Source organism: Pyrgilauda ruficollis, unplaced genomic scaffold, assembly GCF_017590135.1.
Source record: "Pyrgilauda ruficollis isolate IOZ18807 unplaced genomic scaffold, ASM1759013v1 scaffold3, whole genome shotgun sequence".
NCBI lineage: Eukaryota > Metazoa > Chordata > Aves > Passeriformes > Passeridae > Pyrgilauda > Pyrgilauda ruficollis.
In genome coordinates this window covers 17,677,782-17,690,501 of record NW_024524377.1, presented here as the reverse complement: position 1 = coordinate 17,690,501, position 12,720 = coordinate 17,677,782, and the positions used below count along the sequence as shown (strand labels likewise).

Below are 12,720 nucleotides of genomic sequence, written 5' to 3'. Positions count from 1 at the left end.
TCTCATGAAGCTGTGCTGGCTGTGACCAGTGACTGTGCTGTCTTCCAGGTGTTTTTTAGTACCTCCTAGAATAATCTTCTCCCTAACTTTATCAGGCACTGAAGTGAGACTAATGACTTGCTTTCAGTAGATTCATTAATTCTATATCGTCTGGATAAGCAACCTCCAGTTCAAAAAATATCACACCATGATCTAGCCATTCACTACTTGTTCCTATTGTTGCCTAAATAAATGGTTAATGGTAGTGCTTCTGCTCATTGTTGAATTGCCAGTCCTGCACACTGAAAACCAGTAAATACTACACAAAGACACATTTAAAATATAGAGGAAACCATAATTATCATGAAGCTATATTGCCATCATAAAGACAATAGCATTTCCTGAATAAAATTTATAACTTTTTGAGATTATGTATTAAAGCCAGTAATAGCAGCCATGAGAAGGGTTAGGGTGAACAGAGATCTGATTATCATTCATGATATCTCTAAGATAAATTACTCTGCAAAGCTAAATCTGAAGCTTTCATATCAGTTCATTTTTAAACATGTGCACCTTCAGCTTCATCTGATGGCTGAAGGTCACTGACCTTCCAAAATCCTTGAATTGTCTGAGCAGGATGCATCATTTCCAATTGTTACCTCTACAGAGAGAACGATGGAGACAGGCTTGTTACTTGCGCTCACTGCAAGTTTCACACTGACTGTTTTCCATTAGAGATCAGATATCTCTTGTAGTCTTTATCTCTGAAAGTCCCTGTCCTCATTAGACACTGAGGCCACACACCTACGAACAACATTTGTAGAACTTTCTGTACTTAAACATAGACTATATCTTACTGAATAGAATATTAGGAAAACAGCCCTATTATATAAGTCTTACCTTTTTACAAACTCTTCAAAGAGGATGCGATGAGAATACCCTTTTTGACGTATCTTGACAGTTTCCAGAATTCCAGTGTATCGTAGCTGCAGCAGAACTCTCTCATGAGAAAACATCAATGCTTCTCGGTCATCGTTAGGTTTAATGCAGCGGATAAAGTGAGGCTGTCCAACAACCATTTTGGACAAAAGATCCATGAGGGAATACTAGTGAGGAAAATGAAGAAGATGCACATACTTAAAGAAAGACTGCAACGGAATTACTTAAGCAGGAGATTGATATTTGTAAACAGTTTGTAATACTTGATTATATTTTAATCTGTAATGTTAATCTCCATTGCCCTTTTATTCATTTTTAAGATTTCAGCTGAAACATGGAACCTATTAAAAATTTTCAGTTGTAAAAAAAATTTAAATATTCTGAATCTCTTACTTCTTACACCTTTCTCTTCTCCTTATATCACATTTCCATAGTTGAAGAATGTCCATTTAAAAAAATAAAGTAGAAAATTGTCCTAACTATAATTCTACTGTAGACACATTTAATTGATCAAATACCTCCAACAGAAATACAAACTTTACCATGAAACAATCACTGAAATTCACAGCAAATTAATTTTTGAACCCAGGAAAGGGCTACAAAAAGTCATCAGTTCAGTGCTCTGTCCACAGAGAACATCAGATGTATCTTTAATGTTTCAGGCACATCTCTGTTACATTAATTTTTCAAAATCACTGAGAATATAAACTGCACAGTCTCCCTAGAAATCTGTTCAACTGCTATATTATCACAACTATTCATAAAGTTCTTAGCATCTAACATAAATCTTGCCTCAGAAATGTAGGTCCATTACTTCTTTTCCTATCCACCCTAGACACACAAAACAATTTACTCCATTTCATTTTAAACTAAAATGAAAAACCTTTGATCAGAGTATACATTTTTTTTCATTGACTCCTCAGAATACTGATACTCCTGCTCTATACTCACCTCATTAAGCTGTTGCACAATAAGTATGTGTTGCCAACTATGTTCCATCTCATATGTGTCTCAAAATCACATACAGTTCCAAGCTGATTGTTGTCACCTTGCTGCAGGTTGCATGCATATTATGGTCTACTTACACACTCACTCCCCCATTACTTTTTTTTTTTTCTTTTTACAGTTCCTACAGAGCTGGCATTTCTGTGGTTCTGTGCAAGAGCACTCTAAGTGCACACCTGTATGATAAGTCTGAAAGTCAGTGTCCTTGCTCTCCACACCAGGGCAACATTTCAGTATGCATGAGCTTCCTCTATACCCTTCCTTACACTGTTCTACAAAACAAATTGATCAGGTATTCCTACACAGCTTGAAGCTTTGACTCACACTGCTTAGCACAACTCTGTGAACTTCCCTATTCTGCGTGGCACAAGTGCAGCCCAAGAGCCAACTGTTGAAAACTTTTCCACTTTGCAATGACTGCAAGAAATAAACAGTAACCAAGAGTCTCGGACTAGCACTTTCTTGACCCCTAAGCTTCCAGGTCCAACATTCTCAATGCCCTTTCCCTGCCTGTTTGATTTAAACACAGGAGCAGAATGTGCATTACCTCAGACAGAATTACTGATAAAATGGCAACCTGTATGATTTACAACAGCACTTCCAAAAGATGGATTGTTTTTTACTTATTAGCATAAATGAAAAATCTTAATCTTTGAAGGTATATATGCCTCAGCTTGTGAAAAAATATGGAGACTTTAGTGATAGCATCTAATTTATTTGCAGAAAATTGGTGTTTTGTTTATAATGAGACCTGTTGTAGACCTCTAGCATTTTAGACAGAAAAGAGTCTGGGCTCTAGATTCTGTTATCAATGTATTCAATGAAATAACAAAAAATACAAGTATGAGGAAACAAAGAGAAAAAACAAACCAAAAAAGTTTAAGAATCTACAGAGGCCATGTAACAGAATAAAAAAAATTCTCTATATTGCTCTTTGATCTTACTATCCCACAAATATTTTACATATATCTATTGGTCTTATTATCAAAATGCTTGCTTTTATTTTAATTTTTGTACCCTAAAATAGGAAGCCATAGTTTGCCGCTTCATGTTAGTTGTTTCCTCAGGATGCCGCATAACCTCCATTGTGTCAACCTGGAAGACAAAATTCTGATGTGAGGACTCCTCCAGAAACACTGCAGACCCACCCACCTTGCCCACGAAAGCTGGGTTCAGTTTTTGTTATAGTCATTCCTTCAGGTGTGAGTACTTCAGAATACTTTATCAGAGATAGCAGGACCAGCTTCTAACAGATGCAGAACACACTGATTTTGAAGAGGTTTGTAAGCATTTTGAATTTTTTTTCATAGTATAAGAGCACTCTAGATTTAGGATAGTATAATACTCAGCCAGTGAAATAGCTGTCAAGTTGCAATACTTTAGGAACTGATTTCTAAAAAGTATTCCTTTTATTGCCACTACAATGAACTCCAGCATGACTTGTATATACAAGAAGAGTTATCATATTTGTAATAGCCAGGAAGTAAATTGAACTGCCTCATTTGCTCATGTATGGAAAAAATACTGTAGGATAACGAGTGGCAAACAAAGTAGGTAGTCTCAGAATATGTAAGTCTGTTCCCTTCTCCTACTATGGTCAGTATTAATTACTTCATATTGCCATTTTGATGCCAAGAATCTCAGCAATCTTATCCTGCTGAATTGCCACTTTTTCAGCATTGCAGAAGAGTTATTTTTAGAGGATATACATGGACAGTGAACACACTGCTCCTTATAGATTTTAGTTATATTGTTAGTACAGCTGTTCTTATCAAAATGAAACCAGAATTTATGAATGAATGTAACTGTGGTTATCCATAACAAGCAGTCTGTATTGCTACATTACAGCTCAACAAAATTAAAGAAAATTAACCAGCATCCTGTTTGCATGGAGCATTAACAGCATTTTAGCATTCACTTACTTTGTGGCAGTTTACCAAATCTGCTCTGACCAGGTGGCATTTGTATAAACCAGATAATGCCGTTGTCAGCACCTGTGCTACACTTCCTGGACTTTGCTCCATACAATCATTTCTAACACTCACTGACTTAAAAACACTCTTCTGGACACTGAAATAATTGCTGAAAGATTACAGTTCTCAATAAAGTAACTGAGACTCTTACCTTCAGGAGGTATTTAGGAGACTGCATGCAAAATATAAAGGAAATGAAGTGCTAAGTAATAATAGATAAAAAAATGGATTTTGTGTTGGGGAAGAAATCAAAAGAAATGTAGTGAGGTCAAGATTCAGAACACAGATGGCACAAATGAAGACAGAGTTCAATAAAGATGACCACAAAAATTTCAGTATGTTTTTGTAATCTGTGAAGCTCTGGCCCAGAGTGACATACATGCATTGGTATACATTAAAAAAAAAAAAAAAAAGAATAAAAAAAGAGAGATGCAGTTTGTTAACAGAACACTCTGTAATATATTCCAGGAGAAATGCCTTATCTGCACAGGTAACATCAAACATCTTAAGAGGTTATGTGACAAAGTAAATATCAATAAACTAATCAAAACAGCACGCATGCCCATGGGGAAGGAAATGGGAATGTTTCAAGATTATCTTGGAAAGACATCTAGTTTCTGAGGACTGTTATCTAAATCTCTAGTAAATGTCAGGTAGAAGACAAAAGCCTTAACAGTGAGCACTGACAGTAAGTTCAGAATAACTGGTAATATTTAATGTTAAAAGACACACAATTTAATCATAAATAAGATCAAATAAAGAACAAAAGCAAATAGTTTGAGGACTGATCTGAGCCCAAATGCCAATGAATATGAGGTTCTAAAGAGGATTCTCTTCTGTCAAGAAAAGCAGAGACTCAGTGATGTTGTTGGAGACTGACCACTCACAATCTCATATTCATATCTCATATATCTGCTGGTCAATAAAGGGCAGTATCATCTCCTTTTCACAGCTGCTTATTTTCACCAAAACTGTAGAATCTTACTCTCTTGGGACTTCCAATCTATCAAATACGGTTTACAACAGGCTGCTGGGCTCAAAAGAGTTTTTTTGGTTTGAGGTTTTTTTGGGGCAGCAAAGGGAACGAATGCACAGAAAGACAGATGGTCAGAAACACTCACAGAGGAGATGTAAAACAATTTTTCTCAGAAAATTAGGCTGAAAGCAGTAATGTTAGATTTCTCTTCCTATGAATGAAGTTGTAAATTCAGATCTCTGCAATAGGTAAGAACTAGATAATTTTCCAAATCTTTTTGACAAGGAATGTTTAAAGTTTTCATTAGAAAAATTATGATAGACCCTAAAGCTGAGGGGCTTTTCTTGTAAAACTTTTAAGAAGTTTTGTCTCTCATTAACACTGCTTGTCTATGAAGCCACCCAATTTTACGATAGGGCAACAACCTCACATACAACAGACAATAGGTCTTCTCACAACTGGCTTGCTAGAAATTACCAGAGCATAAAAAGAATGTCATGATCTAAGAATAGGAATGTCATGGTACCTCATATTTTAAATCACTAGCTTCTCTTTTTAAACAAAAATGAAGATATTTCAACTATTAAGTCACATTTTTACATGACAGCTACAGTGACCTACAACATGAATTCATATAATTACAACTGTAATGGAAAACAGCCTGACCTACAAAAGTCAAATTGTTTCATCACAAAAAAGATTTCTTCTAATAGTTTTGAAACAATATTAAAAGATCGATTTATGACATCATGGCACCTTACGAAGTCACTCGAAATTATGACTTTCCACATATTGACTACACCTGCTTCTGGCATGGTATGAAATGCTATAAAACCAAAAAATATGTTGAGCAAAACCCCCTCTTAAATTAAATAATGATAAAAAAAACTTCCAAACAAAATTATTACATTTGGATTTTTTAAAACAAATCTTAAAATAATAATTTAAAATGTTTCCTGAATTTGTTTTAATTAGGTGCTTTACAAAATTCTAAGAAATAGGGGGTTTTTATCTAAAAAGTGTTGAAATTAACATTTTCGGAACAGTGTTGCACTTCTGCATGTCTTTTCTTTTAGCTCCTCTTAAAAAGTTTGAAGGATGAGTAAAGCCCACTTAAACAGTACTTATTAACTCATTGTGTTTAGTAAAGCTCTAGAAGTTAACTGCTCTACTGCAATCCTGCTGTATCAATAAAATGTGTGCTTAGAAAGGTTGTGCTGAATATAGCTGGATGTAGAAGAAAATGTGTATGTAACACAAGAAAACTGGAAAGGCCACCCTTCAGCACTGCAAGTATTTACACCAGACAGGAAATAATAGTCTGAAATCCACATCTGTATTTGCAGGTACAGTGAAGGATATAGACATCTGGATGACATAAATCACCACACTGATGTTTGAGCCTGAGCTCCAAATATCAGAAGATAACAAGAAGTAGAAAACCCAAAACATAAAATTTTGTAGACTTTTGAACAGTTGCTGTTACCACTCTTGTTTTAAAAATTTATTAGTCTTTGCTTTGAAAAAAAACCCAAACCCCCAAACCTTACCTAAGCTAAGTCTAACAAGTACCACTTAGGAAGCAGGGAGGGAGTGTACATACCATCAGCCTCAAGGGACAACAGGTTTCCTCACAACTTAAGTGTACTCTGTTGTAATCCTACTAACTGCCATAAAAGTATTTTATGCAGTTATGCCATATACTTTCAAGGCAAAATTCAGCAGTATTTAAATTCTACAGTTCTTTTTACAGAATAGTGGTTTTGCTGAGTAATGCTTTTCCAGTTATCTACCAGTCACAAACATCTCCTGGTTTTTAATTTCCAAGTTGAATAAAAAAGAAATAGATAATATTATCTATTAGAAATAGAAATTTTGCCTTTCATACTGTTAAACACACTACTCAAATTTTACCTAATATGACCTCTTTCTAGATCAAATTTGTCAGAGGAAAACCTTGATCTTTTTGGAATAAAGAGGACTATTGATATTGATGTAACAGATTCCACTCCAAAGGTTTAAAGATTAATCAGTAGTAAATTGATTCTTCACTGAATTCTACAATAGGTTCATCACTCAAACTGGAAACCATGCTCCAAGACAAGGTGCATGTTGCTGGTAGTAAAGGCAGACTCTTATTTGGTAAGAACCTCACTCTATAGCCACATCAGCTAAGTATTGTGTACATAGTCTCACTGTAGTATTTTATAAACAACTGCCTGTCCTCAAAGGGAACACTACTGACCTTGATACGCCCAGCACTGAGCTGCGGAGGCAGAGACCGAGATGCTGCTGTCACTCTGGCTCTTGCTTGTGCCAAATTGCCTGTTCAAAAAGAAAGAAATTCATACTGCAAAAACTATTCAAGAAGCTTAGAAGAGAAAATTTTTTACTGTGCAAAATCAGTTTGTACAATAGTACTAAAAATAGCAGACACCATCACGGTTCTTCCACACCCCTCTCATTACCAATTGTGCCTGCAGAGCATTCAGCACAGGCATGACAGAGTGCAGTGTTGATTTAGAGGGGAGGAAAAAGTCAGTGATAAGGTGGTATGTCACTGACCTTAGCTACTGAGCTGATGAAAACAACGACAGCACAAAGGCATACAGCTCAATCACTAGTAATCAATTTCTCTGTGACTCATTGAGAGATTTCAAAGAGCAAAAAGACTAGAGAATCAATCTTGTTTCTATGAAATCACATGGGTCCTCAAGTGTTAAGACAGTATCTTAAACTCACAAACTAACGAGAGAGATGAGATAATGATAACACAACACCATTTTTTGACCTTTTGACATATAATTCTCAATCTTATTGCAACTCCAGGTTTTTAAAGACTGACTCAATTTCCCTGGCAAAAATATATGCGGTGTCAAGCAAAAGACTAGTGCTTTTTTAAAATGTAAGGTATGGCGTGTCCTAAACTTTTTCTTCTGTACTTGTAGAAAGCCAAAGTCATCACAAAATAGCTTTTCAAAATAAAGCCTAGGAGAAGAGAGAGGAAGTGATATCGAGCTTGCATATGCAAGACACTCTGTATATTTCAAAGTTTTAGCAAGTCTAGCACAAGATGTCCAAATGTTTTCTCTGGCTATATCTTCAGAGGCTAAACTGTGATTAATAGCATTGAAAGAACCCTTTGAAGCAGGATTGGTGACATCAAAGCCCTAATCCATGGGTGGCAGGATTTTTATAATGAGTGGGAAGCATTTTAACACATTTCAAAGGATTTACAGCATGAATAAACAATAGGCCTCTGCAGATGTACCACACACCTTTCAGAACCAGAACACATAAATAAGTGTCTATTTTAATTTAAATGTAAATAAAGTGTTAACACTTCTTTCAGATGCTAAATGACTTGTTTGCATCAACTCTGGTGTTTAGCTGTTAGCTTTACAGAAAGGCAGGAACTCTAAACAGTCTTCAGAGTTTTGCTAAACTGTGCATTACATAACTAGTAAGGAGGCACGATGGGAAAAACGAAAACCAATAAAACCAAATCGCTGGTAAAGAAACCCAAATGCTGGTAATAATTCCCTAAGAGAGCAGAGCAAATCCAGTGGCCACTGTAACACTGAAAGGAACTTTTGCTCTTACTTTCCTCTGAACAAAAAAAATACCAAACCGCCGAAAATAATCTGGAGGCCAGCACTCAAACACAGCACTCTTCATTCCAACATTCTGAATTCATTTAAAGAAGCATTTATCTTTTAAGTTGCTGGCACTGGTATTGACACAATACTGCAAAACTGGCATGTCATTTCCAGATCTAACATCATATGTCACCTGACAGTTTAAATCATGGTCCAGAACACAAGGTATGTCCACTGTTTTGGAAACTGCTTTAGGCTATTATACTGCGTATGTTAATGAGAACCACAACCGTTTGGGAAATCTTGAATATCAACGCACATGCACGGTACATACTGTAAATACATGTATCTCTCCAAAGTTAAAATGAGGATTTTAATGAACAAGTAGATGGTGAAATAATTTTGAGGATTTTAATGAACAAGTAGATGGTGAAATAGTTTTTCTCCCAGTTGCAATTTTGCTATTTTTGTATGTTAAAAATTACTCTTTTGGGCCTTTTTTGGCTAAAATAGCTTGGAAAGGTTGTTTTGGCTAAGTTTCAGATTAGCAAGTCTAAAGCTTAAAAGCCTTGCACTGAAGAACTAATAACACATGATAAAAGAGTCAGGAGAAGAAAGGACTTTGAATCAGACTGTTTAAAATTACTAAAATTTTGTTGCATTTTGTAACAACTTAAAAAATTATAATAATGAAATAAAATTTAGAATGGTTCTATATCTGCTCAAGGTTCACCATGCTCCTGCTGGCATTAGGTTTCTAGGGTTCATAATTAATACCCCTGAGGTCTCCTATAGTTTCTCATGCAAAACTAGAAAGAAACATTTCTGATCTGGTATCCAAGCAAATAAATAAACCTTTTAATTAATCACAAATCTTTAATGACTTCACAAACAAACAAAAAAGAAAACCCAAAGCAAACCAAACCAAACCAAAAAAACCCACCAAACAAACAATAACAACAAAAAAACCCCGAAGTGTTCTGTGCCCACTTAAAAAAAGAAATGCTTTACCTATCGTGCCTTTGCTCAGTAGTTACTTCCTTCTAGGAATGGATTCTTACCAGTGTTTATTTCATGTGTCAAGTGAAATCCTATGTAATTACTTTTAGTATTACATTGAATCCATGGAAAAAATATTACTAGGATTTTCTTTTTCAGCTGAAACACAAAATGATACTTCAATAAAAATTTCTGAATTACTGACCTCATGTAGCTCATGTGATTTGCAGAAACAAACAAACTTAACTCAAAGATGTACATTTCACCTAAATCAAAATGGATTTCTACTCTGTCTCATATGCTCAGGTAAAATAACTACCAGTCTTTAACATGTCTAAGCCATTAAAACTAATTAACAGAATTAATGCGGTTTGAAAATTAGTCTACATAATAAGAGATGTTTCACCCAGGGTTAGCATGGTGTTCACAGTCAGTAAAATTTGCTACCTATCCCTGCATTTGATTTTCATTTACAAGGTAATTTATACCTTAACACATCAAAAATAATTAAATGTTAATCCACTTTGTGAAAAGCATCAATATTTGAAGAACAAATGTTTATAGATAATAACATGGGTAGCTTGAATTGCCATGGGTTCCTTGAAAGGTTAAACTGGTTAAAGGGTGAAAGATTGCACTGTGCTTTTCAGAAATCCAGCTTCACACCAATGATATAGTCAAAACTTTAGACAAAATACAAGTTACACCCCTGCAGACCAAATGCTACCTACATTAAATCCAAGTCCATAAAACGGACCAACTAAGTCATATAAAACCCTCTCAAAACTGTCTTATGTTTTGGAGATTTAATTTTTGTGGGTTTTTTTTTGTTTTGTTTTTGTTTGTTTGGTTTTTTTTTTTTTTTTTTTTTTTTTGTTTTTTTTTTTTTTTTTTTAGGGAGGGGAAAGAAAGTTAATGGTTAAAGTTAGGATTAATCTTTTCAACATGTAGATGTTAATTTTACTCACATGCACTGCAGTTCAATGGGACTGCTCATCTGAACAATTAAGGCTCATACCTATGCACCTGGATCAGAGACTAAGGTCTCTGGGATTCATTGTGACAATGAAGGAGTCAGTCAGACCTAATGCTTCTGATTTTTTCCTCTGTTCAATAAAGTTAAGAATTAAGTTAAAGCATTCTCTTTAATGCTTTGAGAAGTTTTAGACATTGAAGTTTGTGAAATGGTTTAGAGTTTTCAAGGGAAAAAGAAGCAGCAGCACAAAATCTATGCTCTCCCTGGCTAAGCTCAGCATCAATGCTTAGCAAACCTCCCTTTGTCTTGAAGCTGTTTAGAAAATCTCACATCTCTGCAAAATGTTCTTCACTGATGCATCATATTTCAGCTAGGTGAGAAAGACCATACTATCAAAGAACTGCATCTCTTCTATTATGCAAAGTCAAGCTGGAGAAGTTTTGGAAGTCTTTACATCACACACAAAGAAGAAATGTGTTTTTTTTCTTTTTCAAGTTGGACTTTGGAAGTGGTCTCCAGATCTCAAAAAGGCCTAGTCAGCATTCCTGGCTTCTCATTTGCACTCCTGGTAGTTACTCACTGTGTGATCTGGCTGAATTAATGATTGGTCTGGCTGTTGACTTTATGCACTAAATAGGAAAAGTACACCCTCTGTCTGGATGTTCTGATGTTACCTATGGTTTGTGCTTCATTTATTCTTAGGTGATGGGTTCTGTAAGCAGTACCAAGCAAATATTAGCAATATCAGCACTGTATTTATAATGTCATTTTGGTTATGCCTGCAATAGATCACTCCTCCCAAAGTAAGAGCATGCCAGGTAAGAAATATGTTAAGCTTTGACACAACATTCAGTTTGTGAAGTGCAAATGACTTACTGAGAAAAAGCCTAATGACAATGTCACCTTACTGTATATGTTGCACCAGGATATTACTATTATATAGGGGGCAAGTACAAAAGCTCTTTCCTTATCCTCATATATTTTATTAATTTCTTTCATGCTTCTAGTTCAGATAAAGAGGGGTTACTTCAAACACAATTTAGATCCAGTATAATATGGTCAGAAGTGCTACAATGCATTCATATTTCATTGACGTTCCTTCTAATCACAGCTAAGCACTCACACTCCAGAAGAGGTACAGGGCCAGACAATGTCTTTGACATACACAGATTCTTCTCTGTCTTTCCTTTCACTACATTTTATCTGGCCAAAGGAAGTTGACTGCTTATCTCCATAATGCATTTTCATCTTCTGCTACTGCAAGACTAAGCTTTTAGCTCAACTACAAATGAATAAATGTACTTTTTTATTGGGTACTAATTTGAATCTGTCTATCAAAACTGTTCTTTTGAGTCATTGAGAGTCATTGAAGTAATTTAAGCTAATCTTGTGCAATAAGAAAGCTAAGAATCCAATTTTCTCATATTCTACACATTTTACACAAGAATGTATTTATAAAAATACTGTCTGTAGAGCACAACTATCAATACAGATAGACCTCAACTACTGCTTCTTCTGAAAGGACAATTGCTTTACTTTCTATTCAAAATAAAATCAAGAAATAGTATTTCCAAAATCAGATACATATTACCAAACATAATCTAACCAGCATAAAAGCTTAGTAATAGTGAAGCCCACCCGGGAATAATCTAATTATGAATGTTTACTTCAGGAGAAAAAAAATGCATGTTTTTGGCCCAGATTATTTGAAATGAAAAATCCATGCCATAGTGAACTGAGGAGTTCTGATACTGATTCTCAATTAGATTAAGGATTTCTTTAGTCTTTTTAGCATGAAGTTATTTACAGATAACTAAAAACTTTACATTGCTAGACTGGGATTGGAGAACCTGAGTGTAAGTGCTGTTATGCTTTCTATTGCCTACATTGCAGGCACTTCAGCGGTCACTTCCCACATTAGGAAGGCACACACTGGCAAATACACAGCACTATGTCTACAGCAACAAATAAAATTTTGCTTGTAAGCATCAACACTGCCATGTTAAAGTATTGTTTCAACACAGTAGGTTAGTAGGCTTCTTGCAGAATGGAAGGGAACAGAGATGCCGACAGCAGCTGAGATGAAATGTAGGTCAAACTGCCTACTGCATTCTGTACATACCTACACACACAGTATCTATACATACTATAGATCAGTGAATGTATGATGTCAGTAAGAAAGGTCTTAACTTTTATCCTTACCTACTAAAGAATAACAAATTATAGTACTAATTAAACTAGTTAATGGTACTGCCCAAGGTATTTTTCTAACAC

General features: G+C 35.2%; 1 protein-coding gene across 1 annotated transcript in view; it reads right to left on the bottom strand.

Moving 5' to 3' along the window:
• Positions 1-12,720, bottom strand: part of MYO3B (myosin IIIB) — a 196,591-nt gene that overhangs the window by 70,986 nt on the left and 112,885 nt on the right. The window contains exons 25-27 of the mRNA XM_041473419.1: positions 7,118-7,197; positions 2,941-3,018; positions 880-1,085 (exon numbers count right to left, since the gene is read on the bottom strand). Of these exons, the coding sequence (XP_041329353.1) occupies positions 880-1,085; positions 2,941-3,018; positions 7,118-7,197 (364 nt within the window). The remainder of the gene's footprint in view (positions 1-879; positions 1,086-2,940; positions 3,019-7,117; positions 7,198-12,720) is intronic.